At 42.1% G+C, this 22432-nt stretch overlaps 2 protein-coding genes across 2 annotated transcripts in view; both read right to left on the bottom strand.

Moving 5' to 3' along the window:
- pcnx1 (pecanex 1) overlaps positions 1-14911 on the bottom strand; it is a 48046-nt gene extending 33135 nt beyond the window's left edge. The window contains exons 1-6 of the mRNA XM_069661753.1: positions 14736-14911; positions 11246-11457; positions 8712-8817; positions 7435-7471; positions 5713-5778; positions 3889-5622 (exon numbers count right to left, since the gene is read on the bottom strand). Of these exons, the coding sequence (XP_069517854.1) occupies positions 3889-5622; positions 5713-5778; positions 7435-7471; positions 8712-8817; positions 11246-11457; positions 14736-14888 (2308 nt within the window). The 5' untranslated portion in view covers positions 14889-14911. The remainder of the gene's footprint in view (positions 1-3888; positions 5623-5712; positions 5779-7434; positions 7472-8711; positions 8818-11245; positions 11458-14735) is intronic.
- Positions 14912-16550: 1639 nt separating this feature from the next.
- Positions 16551-20686, bottom strand: med6 (mediator complex subunit 6). Its single transcript, XM_069662094.1, has 8 exons — positions 20657-20686; positions 19456-19615; positions 19197-19288; positions 18951-19033; positions 18725-18833; positions 18378-18493; positions 18227-18254; positions 16551-17245 (listed from the first exon to the last, which is right to left on the bottom strand). The coding sequence occupies exons 1-8, from the start codon at positions 20676-20678 to the stop codon at positions 17115-17117; spliced, it is 741 nt and encodes a 246-aa protein (XP_069518195.1). The 5' UTR covers positions 20679-20686; the 3' UTR covers positions 16551-17114.
- Positions 20687-22432: the final 1746 nt, after the last annotated feature.

Below are 22432 nucleotides of genomic sequence, written 5' to 3'. Positions count from 1 at the left end.
GTCATGGTGAGAGACATCATTGGCCAGTCAGACTGCATGTTGTTCCTTTTTTTGAGAGCTTTATTACACAATTGTATGAGGTGATACTTCCATGCAACAGTTACAAACCTCCGGCTTGAACTTTAGACGATGATTTCATCTGCTCAAACCGGAGTGACACAACACTGAAACGGGAGGTTTACAGAACTGAGAGTCCTGTGATTTAGAGCCAAGACATCCCATGATATCTAGCTGCCCTCATTTCCTGTCTATGTCTCTACTGTCAGTATCAAAGAAAGGCAACATCCACAGCAGATATCTTAGAACAACACTGAAACACGTCTGGAGAAACACATTTTCCACAAGAGGTTAACAGCATTTCCTGAACAGCAGAGTTTCAACGGTGTGGAATTTGCTCATTATGCTAACCACTCTAACAGATCAGAGTTTAAAGGTAAGCGTTACTCACAATCAGTATTTAAAGGAGAAGTTCTGCGCTCACATTTGGGTGTCTCATGGGAACAAAAACTTTTGGAGTCGGTCCAGTAGATGGACTCGCTGTAGCCGCGATACGGCCGCAACATAATCCTCTGTGGCAATTGCACCCAACCAAAGCGTGTCCACTTAAAGTGCTTGTTTTTGCCACTGACAGGCTCAGATTGTTACTCCAGGTGTCCAACAACATGACGGACATGATCCCTACAAAGATCGTCATTATCGTCAGGGGATTATGTTGCAGGCATTGCAGCCGTATCGCGGCGACGGCGACGGCCATCTACTGGACCCATTCCGAACGTTTTTGTTCCTATGAGTCATTTCGACACTCATTTGTATAAATAGGGCTGAGGTTTAAAAATACCAAACTTCTCCTTTAAATAGTGCCAGATCACAACTAAGTTGTCTTTTACATATAGAACAGGTGGAGACTGTGCTCTCTATCATATTATTCAAGGCCCAACAGTTTCATCATTGGCAAGCACATGGCACGACCGGCAAGATGAAGCTTCCATTAAACAGGCAAATTATTATCAATTACAAAGACGTTTAAAAAAAGTTTCCTAATGAGGTAGAAATAAATATGATATATAAGTAAATGTACATGGTTGTATTAAGGTCGACTTTCACTACACTGTGTATGATAACGCACCAGCACGAGCCTACAGGACGGTGGCAACAAAGAGGTGATGTAAGGATAATTGGACAATCAATTTCCCAAGATGCTTTTGAGTAAGTTGCTTTAAAGCGGGACGATGTAACTTTTGAAAATAGAATGAACAAAACAAAAAGTTTAACAGGTTGTTTAGCTCAGCGGCCCATGTACAGAGGCTACAGTCACTGAAGCGCCGGCCCCACCCTCGGCCCTCTGCCGCGTGTCATCCCCACTCTCTCTTCCCTGTTTCTGACTCTGTCCACTGTCCTCTCTCCGTCAATAAAGGCCATAAAAATATGGATGAAAAAAAAAAAAGTAATTGAGTTTATTTCACACAGGGCTTTTGCTGCTGTTTGCTGGTCACGGTAGCTAATGTTGGCAATCTTTTAATAGGTATGGCTGTATAACTGTAATTACCGAGTCAGTCTGCTGACTCTTCTCGTGCTTTTGCTATTAAGCTGTTGGCCTTTTAGCATTCACCATCGTTTTGACTCGTGGTCATGTCACATTCTTGTTTTATTCTGGAGATAAACCATTGAAAGGTTAATCTGTGATGTGCTAAAATACAAAGCACAATGACTCAGCAAACTCGAGCTATAGTTAGATAACTCTGGCTAAATTTAGCTAACAATAGTGAGTGGATATACGTCAACAAGTCAGGCTGTAGCGGCAATATCCCTGAGGTGTATTTGCTTGAGATAAAAGCAGATTTACATTTAAAGGTTAGTCTGTGACGAGCTAAATAAAGGGCGGGATTGGCACAAATAGAGAAACAATAAAAGGAAGCCAAATGACCCAGCACTGTAGCTAACCCTCGCTACTTTTGTTAGCTAACAATATTGACTTGGAGAGTGTCAGGCTGTCGTGTACTGTCTTGAGCAGAGGGGAATATGCATCATATTTTAATATTTCATTTGTATGAGAAAGAATATTTATTCAGTGAAACTCTCTTAAACTAGCTGCAATAAATAAAACTATTTAGCATAACAGAGACAAGGGGGTTGAGGAGCGAAATAAAAACACTTTAAAAAATCCTGCATATTCCCTCCAATAACTAGGGACGCACAATTTTGGATTTTTTGCCGATATCCGATATGCTGATATTTTCCAACCCTTATCAGGCACATTTGTTTTTCCCACCTAATTGCAGAGAACATCAAGTCTCCCCTGTAGTGGGGTTGATATCATGCCTCCTCTTATTGTAGGGGCCACAAACTGCCATAAAGCAGACATCTTGCACCCTTCTTCACGATTGACGGAAGAGGCGATCAAGTGTCTGATCACTCACGTTTTTGAGTGCACCTGAATGCAGCATCACCGCATCCAGCCGCGCTCAGAAACGCTCCCTCACTGACGTGTGCCTGGACTTGTTTACAGCACCTACTACAGAGACATCAGTGATCGCCGACGGACTCTTTTTATCGTGTGTCGGTAAAAAGTAAAAACCTTTTATTAGCGTCGGCTTTCAGCGTGTTTGATGTCGTTAAGTCGGTAAAATGAGAGAATGTGAGCTAACTGTTAGCTAGTTAACAGTTGTGAAGGTTGTTTAACTTTTTTTCATTGGCTCGAGTTTCTGTGACTTTTTAGTCTTTAGTTGTATATTGTAGATAAGTTTAAGACCGCAGTGCGCGCGCACACTCGCCGAGTTAATGTCGTAGCATTACGTCGAGCTTTTTTGGGGAATCATTTAGCATTTAGGCAGAATTAAAGCGTTTTATCTGCGGAAAATACCTGCCAAAATCAGATCAGCAGATACCGATAACGTGCCGATAATATCGTGCATCCCTAACCTCTAATTATGACTTCTACTTCAGCCAAAGAAAGTCTGAACCAACCAACCACAGCAACACAAGATATGTCTGTGACTTTGCTAGCTAAAGACAGGTTAATAAAAATCAAAACAGCAGGAATCAAAGAAGAATAAAACACTTAACAAACCAACCGGGTATCAGCATTTCGCGCCTCTAATATTTACCCCAGAAGTTGACCCAGTGAAAAATGTCCAACACACACACCAGCCAAATAACAAGAACCCAGACAGACAATAAATCAGTCAAAATGTACAACATTAGCCTGCAAGTCTGAAGAATGTGGGGTAAGGAATGCCCATCACACTCAGTGTGTGTGTGTGTGACACTAATAAGAGAGCTGCTGTTTGTCTAACCTCAGCACAAAGCACACACTGTGCCATCATGCTAATACTGATCCACACGACAACCACTATGCTTGGGTCAGGATTGTCACTCCATGGAAACTCACCATGGTTACACTGAATGAGAAAGGCAGGGAGCATCTCTTTTGCAGCCACACACACACACACACACACACACACACACACACAAGTTAAACCTACGTCTGACGGTCTTTACCTGAAACTCTTTCTGTCCATTTGATCATACACTCCTGCTTATAGGCCAGAGGTAGCTATCCAGTAAAGTGAGCATAATATACAGCATGGTTTCCTGTTAAAGCATGCTCATTACACACTTTCTTTAACACTCAAAATCTGCAACACAAGCAAAAACAGACTAATAATAGTTCCTACATTCTGCCTACGAGTGTTTAAGTCTTGTACGGTTCTGCTGATAATTCACAACTTGTAGTGCATGTTTAAACAAGTGGAGTTGTCAGTTCTGTTAAATGCAGATAGGGTTAAACTACACGACAACATAAGATGCTGCCTGGTCATCAAACGCTTGTAGTGAACCAGACAGAATGCTTTGTGTTCAGTATGTCAGAGCGCTGTGTGTGGTACGTACCCCGCAGGGAAGCAGCAGAGGCATCCTGAGGCTCAGAGAAAGCTGCCTGGTTTGGCAGACTGTTTCTGGAACGGGTCACTGACTCCAGCTGGGAGGCCCGACCCAGCAGCGAGGCAGCGTCCAGGACTTCCCCTTCTTTGGCTTCCAGGTCCGACTTGGAGGTGGTGAGGGGCCGAGGCCCAGCAGGAGCTCCGAGGCGGCTGGGATCATTAAGGCAGGCGGCCGTACCACTGTCCAAACTCAACACTCTGGCATGCGTTTTGGCACTGCCTGTGCTGGGGGTACGGCGGGAGGTGCGCCGCTTCCCTCCGGTCCGCACGCCTGCCTCAGATCCTGCCGCAGCTTTCACTGTGGAGGAGGATGAGGAGGCTGCACTGGCTGCAGTGTGCTTGGCTTTCAGGGCCCTGTAGTAGCCCTCTGGTGAGTGGCAGGAGCGGGAGGTGTTGCTGGATGAGCTGTCTGTGCTTAGGTGGTGGGTGGAGTGGAGACTGGAGGCACAGCTAAGTTCACTCTGATCGCTGGAGTCCTCCTCTCCACCCCCAGTAAACACAGCACTACAAGGCTTGGCCATACCACGCAGAGACATGTAGTCCCGGTGCCGGCTGGCATCAAAGCTGCTTGCCCTTTTCTTGCCAGTCCGCCGGCGTCCACTGCGCCCTGTGGACAGGGAAGAAGTCCTCTGAACAATGCTGGCTGACTTTGGTTGAGTGTCATCTTTCACCTGCTCCTGCTCTGTGGCAGCTACACCTGTTGAGCCATCAGCGCTGGTCCTGATGCCAGGCTCCTCCAGGCACCTGCCAGGTTCTACCAGCTCCTGGGCTGCAGGCGACGGTGTATCTGCGGGTTGTTTAGCAGTCAACTCATTGGCATGAGGGTTTTTATTGGCTTCCCTAGAGGGAAGGTTGCTGAGACCCCGAGAGCTAATACTGCCGAGGCTCGAAGTCCTGCCGTCTGCGGGAGCAGATGCAGCATCTCCTCTGTCCCGCACACGTTCATCCCCTGAAAGTGAGAGCAGGCTCTCCACGTGTGTGGAGCTGGTCTGCTCACTGTGAAAGCTGCTGACGGTGCTGTTGGTGTCCCTGTCTGTGCCGCTGCAGTAGCTCTCAGTGGAGCCACTACTGCGAGTACTCAGGCTCCTCAGGCTGTCAGCACTGCGCTCCCCTCCCTGGGACTTTCCTCCCCCACCAGAGCCTTTCCCACTACCACCCACCTCCACCTGGTATAGTCCTGAGCTGCCTTCCCCGGCCTCCCTGGAGGCTGAGCGGGCTACTCTGCGTGGTTCTTTGTGCCGGTAACACTCTGTTCCCGAGGTGGAGGGCACTGCTTGGTCCTGCTGGTACAGCCGCTCGCCCCCCTCTCTGCCACACAGCCCCGGCCTGTGAGGTCTGGCAGTCTCCAGCTCACACACAGGGTCCAGGCCACCTCTCCTGGGTGGAGGGTACAAAGCAAAGTCCGGTAGACACGGGTCGGGGAAAGCAGAACCCGCAGAGCTAGAGGTCCGCGGCAGGCCCCGAGAACGGAGCTCCTTCCTAAAGGTCTGAGATTGCATGGATGCGTGAGAGGTCACCTCTGTGTCACAGGAGGAGTGTGACAGGCTGAAGTGATAAGCAGCAGAGTTACAGAGATCAGCCGGCTCCCTGGACAGCTCCGAAGGACACAAGGAGGTGGAAGGTTGCAAGGAGGCAAAGGAGTCATTGGGAACAAGGCAGTACATCTTTGTGTCTGATAGAAGATCTGAAGGGAAACAAAAAAAACAGGTTGAAGTGTCACAGAGAGTAACATGAGAAAGATTTCTGCTTGTATGTGAATGCCGTTCATGTTTACCATGATCATGGCTGCAGCTCTCGACAAGAGTCAAACTGATGTCATCTGATGTCTTCCCCACATCTCCTGCAAAGATAGGAAGCAATTTAGAGACGACATGTCAGATCAATTATTAATGCATGCACAGCCACTAACCTGAGTAACCCAAACAGAACAGGCCTCCACAGAGGATGAAGATAGTAACTCCTGCCTTTTTCTCAGAATCACTATTTTTGTGTGGTGCTGGTACAAGATAACCTTCTGACAAAGGTGCAACTGTTTAAAATGACGTTCTTTGCCAGCACGGTGAGTTTTGTTGGTCCCGGGAGTTTGTGACGGGCAGCCTGAGACGAGGGAATCCGTGAAGGGAAGAAGATTAAAACACTAAACCCCAGCAGAGCTCTTGTCCCACTTCACAATGTTTCCTGTCATCACAAACTGCCGGCTAATTAGAATGGCATGGAACAGACTCACTGAATTATTCAGAAGACGCAGCCGCCTCACGCTAACACTCACTACAGCAAAGCTACAACTTCATCTACTGTCTTCCTCTCGGTGTTCCAATAAAGACTCCCGTGAGAATGACCTCCATGCTGCGGCGTACAGTGTATCACTTTTGTACAAACTCAGCAGTGCCCGTCTGAAGCTGCCTCATCTTGGTGTGACTGCTGAGGTCACGGTAATGCTGAGTCAGAATACATCTCCTGACAGCTGGGGTGATTATGGTCAGGGATGTGGTGATCCCGCAAAGAGAGAATGCAGCACGTGTCACACAGAAAATCACAACTCGTCAGATCTTTTCCCCGTGAATAAATAGAGTGTAAGGGGAATTCTGGTATTTTTAACTTTTGCCATATTTCTACATGTTTTGGTGGTTAACCGGAATAAAGACTTTTGGAGGTTTGCTTAAAACTGTAGCCGCAATGTAGTTGTAAGAACTGAAAACTAACCCTTGGAGGTAAATGCACCTGATCAAATAACATCCATTCAAAGTGCTTGTTTGTGCCACTGGCAGGCTAAGATGGCTATTATAAGTGTCTGACATCATTACAGAAAGATTCCCTCCAGAGACAGTTTGTTACGGTAACATCTTTTTTTCTAAACCAGAAACTGGCATTAAAACTGCTGATTTAAAAGGGACCAGACCCCATTGACAAACACAGTAACTTTATCTAACAGTACACAGGAGGTGCTTTTCTTCAGCTGCCTCAATTTGTTGTTGTTTTTGTGTGTTTTTGTGTATTACACAAATATTATATTAGGGTCATATGTGACCGTTTCAAACACCAAGTTCACACAATCATGCAAACAAACTAACTGATCGACGTAGCCGTAGACCAGCATCTCCTGTGCTGTCCAAGGTAAAATGACTGTTTTCGTCAATGGAGTCTGGTTTCTTTAAAGAGAGACATTTAATGTCTGTTTCTGGTCTCTGTCTGTCTCTGTAGAGGTGATTTCTGTAATGTAATCAGACACAGTCTGAGCCCGTCAGTGGCAAAAACAAGAAACGTTAAGAGGACGTACTTTGAACAGGCGTATTTGCCACCGAGGATCACATTGCAGCCATTACATCACTTTTCATGGCATTTCCGCTGAAGCAATCTACTGGAACAAGTCAAACCTTTTTATGTGTATTAGTCATTTAGACGTGATGTAAAAAAAAAAATGACCTCAATTCACAAATACAGGAATTCCTCTTTACAGAGAACAATGATTCAGGAATACATGACAAGGTACAGTTACCTTTGGCTACTGTTGCTCTTCCATGGGTGGATGCAATCTGAAATTTAAATAAAGATATAAGTTGAGCAATTTGTCTTTATAAAAGAAACATGTTCAGGATATAAAAAGCACTTCTCTGGAGCAAAACGTTCATAAAAGGCAAACTGACAAGGCGTGTGATCATCAGAGACTACAGCATCCAGCGGCAGACACGGTGTACAAACAGCTGGCGCTTATACGCTGTCATCACAGAGGAAAGTTTTGGCTTCCCTTCCTCCTCGGTACACGGCAGCTGAGCAGAACATGCTGGCTGATTAGCGACTCAAGGACACACAGTACAAAGACGTACAGCAGAGCACCCCGCGGGGATCCAGAGGTTAAATATATCTCACTGAGTAAAACGGCTAAATAACTTTGAATACTGAAGGAGATATCAGCTGACAGCAAGCTATGTGAGGATCGTACCTAACGAGTACAGCCCTCTTTACACACACACACAACAACAGCTGCTTACTAACTTCAGGCCAATATAAAAGACATTTAAACCTGGACTTTCAGGTTTGTCTCAGCCGTTATGTGTGCACCTCAGATTAGTTACAGTAAGATCAGTACATGTTACACTACAGGCTGTCGGGACTCAGCAGACGAGGCTTGTTTGTGGGATTAATGATCGCTCCCGGTAGTTTCCGGATCATTTTTCACTCGTTAACACAAGCAGCGACTTCTACAACAGCTTTGGTTTAACAAGTGACAAAGGTAAAGGTAAAACATACAATGTCTGAAATTCAGTCACGAAGTCACTAAAACATTTGGTGTGTATCAAGTTTATCTCATGTTATATTTGCTTGATTGTGGCTGATTTAACGTTCAGAAGACAGTTGGGATGTGGCGGACACATCACATTAATTACTCTCCATATAACAGACACTTCATACTTTACACTATGTGAGCAATTAATTAAGTTTTCTGGCACTTTTCAGACTTAGTCGGGATTTGGGTCATCAGTGACAGGTTATCGCTCCATCAACAGCTCATACAAAGCACTGCGGGACTGTCGGGAGGAAGTTGTGGACACGCCATGAACATGTCATTATGTGTTTCCCAGTATAATATATTAGACATGCAAACATGTTAATACTGCTTATTTTGGGACGGTAGATTGAATTAGGAAAACTGGTGGGCCAGCAGATCTGAATGTCAGCTAATTGTTAATAAAGAAAGAGGAGAGGTGTTTGCATTATAATCTGGGTCATCTCACATTCAGCCCAGTACAGTGTGCAGTACACATCAGTGCTTACCTGCTGGTTTGAATCCATCCCGATGTAGGAGTTCCTGGAGCTGCAGTCCACCGGGGGAGTCTCTTGTCTGATGAAGTCTGCCATCTCGATGCCCCCTCCAGGGTCCCTGTGCAGACACACAAACACAAGCATGCACTTTAATTATCATCACTTAGTGCACTGCAGTCGCTCCTTTAAATCTAAATGGATGGCACAGAGTGAAACTACCATTCTTCTGGATGTGAAGGGCAGTTTTATTTAGTGGAAAATACGTCATGAGACTTCATCTCAAAGGTCTGTGCTTCACATGATTTATAAGGATTCTGGAAAACCTACTAAAAACTAATTAAAGCATCCATGTCGATTTTCTCCAGGACTATATTTAGCCTCGATGTGCTCGTTCAACCAGTTGGTATGTCGAAAGGAGCAACTTGCCAGGGATTGTGTATAAATCATTTCCATATGCCAAAAAATGTTTCATAACGGGTCAAACCACAACACAAACACTGCAAGTACAAACTCTAACATGCAGAGTGGATGCACGGAGGCTGGAAAAAGGAGCAGTGAGGGGAAAATGAGTGGGTGGGTGCTGCTGCAAAAAAAACACCTTCATCAACTCGGCTCGTCTGCTCTGCTGTAAACTCAAACAACCTGGAATGTGACTCCAGATGTGGGCAAAGCTGCGACTGCGTCTGTCTGCCCCTGTGGCTGAGAGCTCTCATTCTTCTCGTTGCCTTTCCTCTCTCTCAGCGCACTGCTAAGCACTCCCTCTGGCATGTGAACATGAGTCACTTCTTCGAGTCATGGGCAGCAAAGCGCTGGAACTTCACTGGATGTTCTTCCTTCTGAATGAGAGCTCAACCTCTTCTTTTGAGGCCTGGCATTCAGGGATGGGGCAACACATTAGCGCTTGTTATTTAATGTCACCTGATGACGTGATTGATGCAGATCACCTTCTCAACTTGTGTAATTAACTGTTGCTTTATAAAGGGCAATTCCAGTGTTTTAAAACCTGGGCCCGGTTGTCTTACACATAATTGAGTCTAATAAGTTTATTAGACACAAAAAGTTTTGGAATCACTTCAGTAGATCGCTTCAGCCTGCAGCCGTGAAACGGGCTGTGATGGCTGTAATGTTAACCTTTGGGGAAACTGCCCTCAATCAAAGTATGTCCAACAAATTTGCTTGTTTTAGTCACTGAGAGGCTCAGATTGTAATTCCATACGCCCAACAACATTACATTAAGATTTACTTCAGAGAAAGACCTGAAACAGCCGTGACATCGCTCTCTTCGAGGCCTCCAGACTCCGTTGACAGAAGCTGTGACTTTTACTTTGAGAATTTCCTTTGACGAGTTGTGTGTTCGCGTAATTGTGCGATTTGGGGCTTGAATAATTTTCATTTAAATAAATGTCTGTTAAGTCTCTATCTATCTCTGAATGAGGTAACACAATGGTGATTGAGCCTTTGGCCTGCTGATGAAAGCCTTTGTGTTTGCAGTATGACAGACTGAGTGTCTGTGGCAACATTTGCAGAAAAAACTCACAAGTCACGCCCAGTTAGTGACGCTTTTTCCATCACCAGATACAGATACAACCTCAACAAGAAGTGAAAATCCAAAGAAAAGAAACAAACTCGACGCTCAGATGAAGCAAACAGTCTGAAAAGGAAAGCGACCGTCAGCCAGGAAAATCAGGAGTTACAACCGGAGCCAACCGTGTGCGTCACACATGCAGCACTGTCTGGATATCTGGGAAGTGTGCTCCTGCAATCACAGTTTATCTCCATAGGTGCCGCCAAAGACAACGAAACTAAAATCTTTGAAATTAGCACTTTAAATAGTTTGTTCAGATCCAGCACAATATTTGTGTAACCCACAACACAAAAAAACGTTATTTGTCCATGTCCATGACGTGCTGATTTACTGTGCTTCCCTGGTCTCAGGGATATAAATATGTTTTGGTGAGATAGAAATCTAAGTTAGACAGTTTTATGTATCTAAACTAAGCAACAATCATTTGACGTAAAACTCTGCGGACAAATGTATAAAATCATTTCACAAGGAAAGAACCGACTTATAAAGTAACTTTTCTCCAGGTACTCAGCTCTGATGGCGTCATGTATCATCTAATAAATGAAACTAAGACATCTGTTGCATGCTATAAATCTCTCAAATAAAATTAAGATGACAAACAAATAAAATTCTTATTCCTATTATTATTCTTCTGTCATAGCTGGGCTTGACTCGCCCCATCCTGAGGCCATCTTTAAAGCGATATATTGATTCTCCCCGCGGCAGCCTGTGTCTCATCGGCACTCGAGGAGCAGGCCTTTGACCGCAGCTCCAACAGACAACTCCTCATTACATCACCTTTAACTGACAGGACTCAATCCATGTGACTCTTTACCAACATTGATCAGAAAGCATGACGTCCTCTTGCTGATGCACAGCACTCCCACACAAGCTTTACAGAATATTGTGTCTGCCTCATCATCTGAGCAGCGTCTTTGTCATACATCTCCAGATTACAGGGCAGTGTAGGACATGAGCTCACCCCGGGCCGTTGCTGTCCTCCCGACGCGTGACACCTCCGTCATTAGCCCCCTCGGTGCCACCTCTGCTGCCCTGACTCTCCTTCGCCTTCTCCACCACCTCCCCCTCATCCAGGGCATGGTGGAGGCGGTAATTTACCGTCTTCAGCAGCAGGAACATGGCAGCGATAACACCACAGTAGATTCCCACGATCACCATGGTTGGCTGCAGGGCCTGGGATCAGAGAAAGAATCATGAGTTAATTTCAATGTAGAGTACCCTGTAGTGTGGAGACAACATGACGGTGCAGGCTTCACCCTTAGGAGCAAATGTTATTGACTTGATTATAACAAGATTTGAGCTTTGATTGTGTGTTTTTGGAAAATCAGGGAAGAAAGTTGGACCGGTTGTTATCTGACTCTGAAAGGGGAATTCTGGTATTTTTTAAACATGGCACATTTTTACATATTTTGGGGCCTCGATGACGAATACACGCAAAAAGTTTGGGAACTGCTCGAGGAGATTGTTTCGGCTGAAAGACGTGGAGCAGGCTGACAGGCTCAGATTGTTATCTAGCGTCCAACAACATTACAGAAAGAATCCACCAGAAAAAGATTTTTTTGTTAAGGTAAGATCCTTTTTTAACGAGAAGCAGCTGATTGCATCACACTCTCCAAAGCCTCAAGACGCCATTGACAAAAACAGCAATTTTACTTTACAGGACAAAAGAACTGCTAGTGTGTCATTGTCTTGTGTTGGATGCCAGCTAACCCTTTTAAAATATCAAATCAAACAATAACCGTTCAAGGCAGCAATAGACAACTAAGTCTCGCGTTCTGCAAGGTAAAACTCCTGTTTTGTAAATGGAGTCTGGTGGCTTTAAAGAAAGTGATGCAACGGAGATTTAAGATCTATTTATGAAGGGATCCCTTTGTTTATTTTGTCAGGTCCTTGGAATAAAAATCTGAGCCTTTAAGGTGAAAAGAGAAGCACTTCAGTGGACGTCCCATGATCGAGCGCATTTGCCCCAAAAGGTTACAATGCAGCCATTAAAGTCGGTTTTGCTGCTGCTCTATAGGACAAAAGAAACTGCTAGTCTAAGGCTGCATCAACCGGTTATTATTATATTTGTATTATTGTCTTGTGTTGGATTCCAGATAGCCCCTTTAAACCAACAAAGCCCCACAATATCACAGACAAACTAACCCTTCAAGGCAGCCGGAGAAAACTAAACTCCAGTGTTCTGCAAGGTGAAATTACCGTTTTTCTCAATGGAGTCTGGTGGCCTTAAAGAAGGTGATGCGACGGATGTTTAATATCTTTTTATGTAGCGATCCCTTTGTTTATTTTGTCAGATCCTCAGAATAAAAATCTGAGCCTTGAAGTTGAGAAGAGAAGCACTCCAGTGGACGTCCCATGATCGAGCGCATTTGCCCCAAACATTGCAGCCATTAAAGCCGGTTTTGCTGCTGCCTGCCTGTGTACCTATTAGACCCCTAAATATGTCGTAATTGGACCCAGGTTTAAAAACACTTGATTTACCCTTTAATATGATGAGACACAATATGACACACATGGCCTCATTTAGAAAAAGACAGCTGTATTGAAATATCTGTCTCTTTAAGGAAGGAGGCTATGACCAAGCACCTGAGTGTTTACTAGAAGGCGTGTGTGTGTGTGTGTGTGTGTGTGTGTGTGTGTGAGAGCTCCATCTCCTGCGCCTCTGTTGTCCTTGACATATCCTGCTGCATCTGTTTGCAGTTATTACAAACAGCAGCAACACTCAAACCTGTGGCTCAATATAAACCACAGAGCTGACAAGCGTATTTCCACTCTAGGAATAGATCCGAAACCACAGACCTATTTGAAACTTTGGCTTCTTAATATAGAAGTTTGTATGCTGAGCAAACATTGACAGAACCTTCATATGATATGAATTAGAAAAACACTATAGTAGCCTGTCTAGACTCCACGGTTTGATATAGTGTGATCATTTGATAAACAAGCCATAAATAAGACGCAGCAGTGGACACTAGTGGAGGCCTTTTAGCCAGCTCAGAGGGCAAGCTTTAAGTAAACACAAAGCCTTTAAAAGAAACTCACAGACAAACAAAGACCTCTTGTGACAAATGAACTAAGCAAACAGCATCCAGTCCATTGAGTCTTGGACATTTAAGTTGCCAGATTAGTGTCACATCCCTGTCGGCTGTGCTCTCCTGCAGTCACAGCTGGTAGCTTCTGAAAACCGGTGATACCGCAAATCACAACAGACAGGAGGACAACAGCGAGATAAAAGGGAAGGAGGGGGGTGGGGGAATTAAATTACTGATTAAAGCCTGGACACTGTGTATCTAACTGTTAATATTCTAACGCATCTTAACTGCATCACTGAGATAAACACAGGATATAAACAAAAGGGCATTCTGGTCCATTTATGACCTATGATTGGTATGTGTGCATATATAGGCTATATCACTTTAATCATGTGTTGTATTTATATTCAGCCTTACAATTTCCACAACACCATAACTTCACATTCTGTTTGGATAAAATACCTTGAAAATAAAACTAAAAATAGCCTAACTTTATTTGAATTTAATGATTACTTTCTTACAAATGTAATAAAATATATCTGTACAGAGTTGTGTAATTATTAACAATATTAATTAAGTGGTGTGTTATTTTTGTTAGACAACAAGTATAGTATTTCTTGAAATATCGAACTTTTAAAAAATCAATATGATCAGATATCTAAATGTATTAAAGATGAGGAATCTTGCTTACATATTTCTTGTAACTAATGAATTTCTATCAATCATACTGTTAATTATGGTATTCTGGAAAATGTAAGTCTTAATTTGTTATATTAAATCATCTAAGTGATATATATGTCGTACAAATACCAATCAAAGCTTTAAACCTGACTGAATTTTAAATGACAGATCTGGTAATAAATTAAGAGGCGTTTAGGAGCCAGAAGAACCGGCTCTTATTGATGAACTGAGCCACATGATCGGGCTCACTGAAAAGAGCTGGAATTCCCCTCATTATTATGATCGCCCCTTTGTTATGCCTGGTAATAATTTACAAAGAAAAATAAATAAATAAATAAATAGTATGTTACTCAGGAGCCGGCTCCCTCGGTTCACCAAAAAGAGCCGGCTCCAAGAGCCGACTCGTTAACGACTGACACATCACTACAAGCTAGTTGGTGGAGTGTACACTTCAGGGGGCAGCCATTTAAAGATTTTTCTGTGATTTTTATCGCCTAAATAAGATCATTGCTGTTGTTATTCCAACAACCTTGTGGTTTTGTAAAATATTTTGACTGTAGTTTAAATAGCCCATGTCATTTCGTTAGTGAAACACACGTTACATTGTCTCCGCTCCAGATAATAGACAGAGACCGACCGTTAGTATCCAGAGGCAGCTAACCTAACGGACACTCAGAACACAAACATAAATAAAGCGACTACAAAGGGGTTAAAAAACACTACAACAACACCGCTCACCATGTACAGTGTGAAGGGGAAACATAGCAGAAACAGCCAGATGTAGAGGTGTAAAGCGTTGACGAATGTGTTCTGGTCGGGGTCGTAGTACCATCCGCCTGTGACTGAAGCCCAGACCCCCTGCCTCAGGATCTGAAGAGTCTGCGACCCCATGTTGTTTAATCCACCTCCGACGAATCCGAGCAGAACCGACCGAGAGACGGAACAACCGGGCTGACACGCTGGCTAGTCGTCGCTGAACATGACAATCGGTGCTATGTTTTCAGACAGTGGCCTGAGAATCCCCTCTGCAGCCATCTTCTCTGCTGCTGCTAGCCAGCCAGCTGGGGCACTGTTTCCAGTCCTCCACAGAGGAGACTGCTATCCCACCACGCCCTGCGAGGAACTTCTTCTTCGTGGAATCAGTACAAGGTAGCTATGGAAGCGGCTACAGATGCCCATAAATATTAACTTTTGCTTTTGTTTCCGCTTTTTTGATGTTCACTACTTCTCCTTGGATACAAATCATATTTCCTGAGTTACTACAGACCTTTGACCTGAACTTGACACCACGAAGCGATGGCAGGAAGTAATAATATATGGAATATATGGAATATTAAGCAATTAGGAGCTCGGAGCAAATCTGATCAAATGGCGACACCTGCTGTTCAAATTCAAAATCACATTTATATTTTAATTGCTGTTGCTTTTAATGTTGTAATTGCTCTCACTGTTTTGGTTGTTTTATTGATTATTTTATTTCTCGTGCCGTTATATCTGTTATCATTATGCATTGTCCTGTTTTATCCATGTGTTCTCTTTTTGCTACCACCTAGCCTTCTCTAATGAGTTTATTGCATCTGCTCTGTTGCTGTCGGTACCTCAGCACCATTGTTAATGAGGGTTCTCCCTCAATGTTTTTTCCGACGATTTAAATAAGTAAATAAATGAGGAGGAGGAGGATTATAACCAAGCAGGTTTTTACTTACAATTATTGTGCATTCAATGGTTTTACATACAACTACTAATATAAGCATAAAATGGAGGGAAAAAAACCAAAAAGCAAGTCCTGCAAGGTTCTTGAGATGTAAATATTACTTTAATTAGGTGCTATATTTTCTGCTTCTAACTATCTATCTAGACATTATCTTCTACAATTTTGCTTTTCTTCTATCTCTTAACTCTCTCTGTGTGTGTGTGTGTGTGTGTGTGTGTGTGCGTGTGTGTGTGTGTGTGCGTGCGTGCGTGCGTGCGTGTGTGTGTGTGTGTGTGTGTGTGTGTGTGTGTGAAATATTGGATGATTTTATTTATCTGTGGTTATTTAAATGACATCCCCTGAGGAGACAGGAAATGGGAGTAACTCAGTATTTGACAGATTGGAAACCCCTGGACTGATTTTTAATGATGCATTGTGTTTTATAAGCTTATAATTTAACCAGTAACACCAGCTGTCAAGTACTCGTAGTAGAGTAAAAGCACACTTTTTCAACCTGAAATGTAGTGAAGTAGAAGTATAAAGGAACCTGAAATGGATGTACTTAAGTACAAGTAACCTGTAGATTGTATTTAAATACAGTACTTAAGTAAATGTACTTTCCACCACTGAAAACCATCATGTTTGATTAGTGTAATACGGCACAAAAGAGGATTAGAGCAAGTCAACATGACAGCAGAGCAGCAGGAGTGACTGTAGACCTGAGAAAAGCTTTGAGGTATTGGCTGTTGATCATGAGTCAGCTACAAATATATTTTAGATGTTATTTTGCTGAGATCATAAGAAAAAACTGGCCAACAAGACCCCGGACCATAACTTGTAAATAATCAAATACAGCAGAATACAGTGGCTGATACATTTTAATACAAAAACACACACAAATCTAAGTATTGTGAAAAAGAAGAAGGTTTGTAAATAATGAGAGGTGCTTAAGTCAGGAAGCCTTTTGTTTTTCAGCTGAGATAATGCATGTTGACACATCTCCCCTGTAAAGTACACAAATGATGAAATTGTCCTCTGAAGTCACTACAACACAAGAATAACGCTGACGTCAACAGTAAACCGACACTGATGCTGAGGTCAGCTTATCATCAAAACCTCCATCCTTAGCAAATGCTGTTAAATGGCTGCTGACATTATCAGTGAACCCATTTCTGTGGTACAGCTGCCATGTGAATGTCCATGGTGCCAAACCTATCAAGCCTGAAGTTACAGTGTAGAAGCAGTCCTGGCACTTACACAGGCAACTTAAACTGTTATCATCCTGTAAATGGATCAAATCAACAGAGAGGCAGCCAACGTTGTAATTTTGGAGAGAGAACAAAAATACTCCCAAGCTGTTCTTTCAGCAGAGCTGGAGGAGTTCATATTTCTTGTCTCCATCCTCCCACAGCGTGAGTAGAGGGTCACTGTAGCCGTGCTCTCTTCTCAGGAGGCGGTTTGCTTGGCGGAGCCGGGGCAGAGGACTTCGTGGCCGGTTCTCTCTCCTCTTGTTTCACAGTTTCTGTGGGGGGTTCGGGCTCTTTCTTCACCTCAACTGCAACACAAAAGATTTTAGTGTAGTAAAATAAAATTAATAATCAATGAATAATCTTTTTTATTATTATAATTATTAATTTCAAAGAGTCTGTTCTGTGGCTAATTTAGTTTAATGTGGGAGCACCTAAGCAAGGTTATTACAGTCAACAAAACTAAATTGTCAAAACATTTTTCGTTTACTGAAATAAAAATAAAATCGAGGCTTTACAAAAAAAAGATAACTAACTGAAACTGTTTTGTGAGTTCACAACAAAATGAAATAAAGTTAGAGTGAAAAAGTTCTTTGTTTTCATCTTTGTCAATTAATTTTATACGCCTGTGATCTGCGCGGAATTGTTGTGTAGTTAAGGTTTACGGTGACAGTCACGACAGGCTGAAGAGGGAAAAAAGTTCATATAAATATTAACAATGATTTATGATGTTTTTCTTTTCTGGTCCCTTTGGGTCTCGCCCCTGACAGTATTCCATATTACAAAAAAAAAACTAACACTAAAACTAATGAAAACAACAAATTAGCATTGAAGACTAATTAAAATTAAACTGAAATTGAAAACAAAAAGTCAAGACGAAATAAAAACAAAAACAAAAATTTCAAAACTATTACAACCTTGCACTTAAGTCCATTGCCCAATCCCCAACCAAAAGTTAAAACGTTGGTGTTGAAAAGTCTGCATCATCAACTTTATGTACTTGACATGAGTCTGTGAGTGTGGAGAAGGATTGCAGACGCTCTCACTACTTGGCTTCTGTCCTCACACCACTCATCAAAATCTGAATACGACATAAGTTAAAATGTCTGAATGGAAAGTAAATGTTACGAAAGCACTGCCTGTTATACACAGAACAAGAGTTAAGAGAAATAATACCACTTAACTTTTAGCATTTCACGCCCACTGAAAGCAGTGACTGTCCACAGACGGACACCATTTATTACATCATTTTAGGATCAGAACATAAAGTAACTTTTTTAAGGTCATACCTGGAATGGGCTTCTCACCAGGCTTGGGCTGAAATTACAGAATGAAAAACAACATCACTTAAATCCAATAATGCGTATAACAGAGATTTTCAAATTAAAAGAGAGAGATGATTTTATATAAACAACTGTTTTGAGTTGGTGTAACTTTTACCTGGTAAAATGTTGGTGGGAACTTTGACCTGAGGTCTAAAAGGAGGGTGTCAACACGGTGCCTCTGAAACAGTGAACTTGGCTCCTCTTTCTTCTTTGACTTGGGCTTTGATTTTTCTGTAAGAAAAAAGAGAGATTTGTTCATCAGCTTTGGCTCAAGTCATCATATAAACCTTGCTCTGCATAGTTTCAGAAAGAACAACCCCTTTGAGGAATTATTTGGGGGTAAATGTCCCTGGCCCTTCATTCAGACACTAGTTGCTTTAAAGTGTCCTGGTCACTGGGGAAAGTTCCTGTGGTGGACACAATATCTAAACTGTAAATCTAAATGAACAGCCAAAACCTAACCTCTCTCCTCCTGGTCCTTGAAATGCCACCAGTATCCTTTGGATGGGTGATAGCGGCAGTACGACATGGCCTCATCAAAAGCGGACTGGATTCCATGGACAGCAGAGAGCTAAAACAGATTTGATGCATGTCACTTACAAAGAAATCTGTATCAGTTCCAAACATCAATCACCTTAATAATACACAGTCCCCAGTGTATTGTACAGAATATTTCTATATTTCTCACCGCTCTGGAGCTGATAACTGTTCCCAGGTCTGGGGCCTGATACACCACTCCTGCTATGATGTAGTAGTCCGCCAAAGGAATCTCTGTGGGGTGAAAACAGGAATAAGAAGACCCTCACACAGAGCCTCAATGAAAGATTGCAGCCTGATAATGAAAGAAGGACAGCTGTGGTCAGTTGTACCACAGATACTTCTGCTTTTAGGGCCCAGTGTGTGAAAATTATATGATCTGAAAAACACTGCTCACCTTGTGTTGGCGACTGCCTCTGTTGTTTACGGATTATATAAAGAATTGGCTCCTGAGCATGAAGAAGAATGTATTCCACTCCCACCATCTGACTGAAAATAAGACAGAAGCAATGTTTGCTTTGAGTTTGCAAATGTCACTCAACAAAGCAAATTTGCCCTGTGTACTAAAAATATAGTTGAGAGCTTAAAAACAGACGGCATATTGTTCAACATAGATTCTGAATATCGTCAAACTGTACTGCACGAGATAAACTTACTTCAGATGTTCCAGGGTAAGCCGCTGCATCTTCACCACCTCGTTATTACATGTTCGGTCATAGAATGGGTTGCTCCTCTCAGAGAAGTAGTCCAGTACATTTCCAGGGTTAAGAATCGGCACCCAGCCGCTGTCCACCCAGGATATCCCAAGGAGGTTGTCTGTAGATTGAAGGATACATTTTACTTATTAACTGATGTCATTGGCGGAGGCCTGGTCAACTTCAGTACATTTACAGTGGTTAGGTTACGTGTTAGGTTTGCATGTTTTCAAAGCATTTGATGGAGCAGCATTAATGCCGTCACATCATCCTAATCACCATAGTCTCAGGTAATAATGTACAGCTGTGTTTTAAAACGGTGAATAAGAAACATCCTAAATCAGACTTTTTAGACCTATGCAGCAAATCAGAATAGCTAAGCTCCATAAATTTACAGCATTTCTTTTGTCAGTTATGAAAGTTGGGTCTTAAGTTTCAAAGCTTTTTGTGAATATTTGCTATTTTACATGTATTTTGCTTTTCAGAAAAAAAATCTTTCATTTCATTCCTCTCTAAATTCTTGCCTTTTTTTGTTTGTTTAAAGTTTTCCAGCTGTATACTAGTGATAAGTATGATTTAAATAAAACCTTTTAACAGATGACAGTGCCTTTCAGGCAAGATGTGGTTGTAATTAATACTCTTCTATCCTGAACCTTGTGCTGCAATTGCTAACCATCATTTGCTACCAACTATGCATGTACTACAGTAGCATTGACCAGCCATAATAGCTAAAAAAATAGTTAATGGAGATTATACATTTCTATTTTAAGTAGTTAGTTTGCTTTACAGCAGGGGGCTGTCGGTTACTATAACGTTGAGTTACAGTGTGTAACGTTATTCAAATTCTCCTCTACACGAAAAATAGGTCAATGTAAATTTGACCAATCATTATTTGCTCTATTAGCTAACACACAAAACTGAACACTCTGAACGCTAGTCAGCATTCGCAAAAAATAGCCAAAATGCTAACCAAAGCGGAGGAGATGCTAATAGTTGCTAACGTTAGCTTCTACAGACAAATATAAATGTAAACTAACACAAAAGAGCTTCATCGCAAGGGTGCATACAACACGTGAATAATTGACTTAATTTACGTCAACACAAGGGGAAAATCGATACAAAAAGAACTTGGTTACAAATAATAAAAAGTCGATTTCGCTACCTCTGAAATCCACCGCCGCCATGATGTAAACAAATCGTCTCACAGAAAAGACGTCATGACGTCGCAGGTCGTAGTTTGATGATGTCATCTTTATCGGCTCGATTAGATAAACTGGTAAAGCATAAAGGCCAAGAAAACCTGTATTAAAGGGATTTTAGCCAAAGAATATGAAACAAGGACACTGTTTATTATTGTTACCTTAATCTAATACTATTTGGTATTTTATAGTCACTAGCATACACATGCTGAAATCAGTATACCGATTCAACATTGCATCATTAATCATCATCATTGGTACTTTAATTTGTACTAATTTGAGAACATTAAACCTGCACCTTTATTTAACTTATACCAGTAAATTGAATTGTACAGGATATATAGTGATAATGCTGAATCTGTCTTGACAACAATCTAGATCCCAGGTTATGCAATGTCATATTTAATAGCATCAGGCTCGATGGTCTTTATTTATGATCAGCAGCATTTGCTCCAGAGAGTTTGAATTCCAGAGACACACCCAGACAGCTGAGTTCACAGCCCTGTGCGTGTGACAGGACAGATGGATTAAAGCATGATGACTACATGCTTACACACACACACACACACACACACACACACACAGTGCTGTTGATGACAGTCAAAATGAGAAGCTCTATTGTAATGACAAAAGAGGGAAGACCGTATTCATCATCTAGCTGTCTGCAGCCCCCTTCGTAATAAGAGGCTCATAACACTATTACCCTGCATAAACCCTGGTTTGAATGACATCATAGCCTGTCATTAGGGACTGCAGCCTGTGATGAGTGTGTCCAAAGTGGCTGCGCAGAAGGCAGGCATTCGGGGAGAACAGCAGGCTGCAGGCGAGAGACGACAGGCTGGATGATCTTTATCTGATTCATCTGAGTGGAGATGACTGCATTCCTCTAATTTCAGATAGCAGCGACAGACTGAAAGGGATGTTTAGGTGGAAGGAGGGGGCTGAAATCCACTGCTGCCAAGTGCTCCTCTTTCTGTATGATGTTCAGTTAGAGGAGGCAGAAACATTACTGTTTCCAAAAGAACTTGCATGGGTGGTACAGAGAGACAGAGACGAATATGATTAAATGAGTCATTAATCAAATATACTCTCCAAACCAAAATACAGTTTATAAGACAAGGAACACAAATCAAAACTGTCTTAAATCTTTTATTTGCTCAAAAGAAAAGAAGATAATGAACACGTAAGATACGTCCCTGAATAGAATTATTATACACAAACTCACGTGGTTTTTGTGTTTTAGAAACAAATAGGGTTTATTACACCATTGGACTTCACTATTTAAAATAAAAGATCAAATCAAAGACTTTATTTGTAAAGCAATTTTCATGGAAAGAAATGAGACAGAATTGAAAACTCTAACTTATCTGCATATACACCAACAAGTAAAATGCATACACTACACATAACATATAGTAAAGTATATTAATACAATTATGAATAAATCTTAATTAAAAGTCAAACTAAAAATATAAAATAAATAATTGAACTTAAATTAAAATACAACTCAAAGGGCAGACTTTCATGTTACATGTAATTAACAATGAAACAGATCAATAAATAAAGATCAATTTAACGCCAAACTAACGTTTAAAGCTGATTCATTCACATCAGACCGGTTATCTAACACATTGTCAGTGCAGCCTGGTTTTCAAATAAACCGATAATGGAGTTGTTTCCAGATACACTGATGATGAAATCAAACCTCTCCTCTTCCTGCTAGTGGACCCCCATGGGAC

This window comes from Semicossyphus pulcher, unplaced genomic scaffold (genome assembly GCF_022749685.1).
Source record: "Semicossyphus pulcher isolate SPU_LCO1_2020_fin unplaced genomic scaffold, fSemPul1.0.p SCAF_14, whole genome shotgun sequence".
Classification (NCBI taxonomy): Eukaryota; Metazoa; Chordata; class Actinopteri; order Labriformes; family Labridae; genus Semicossyphus; species Semicossyphus pulcher.
Note: the sequence above shows the minus strand (reverse complement) of the source record. Positions and strands in the feature narration are given on the sequence as shown.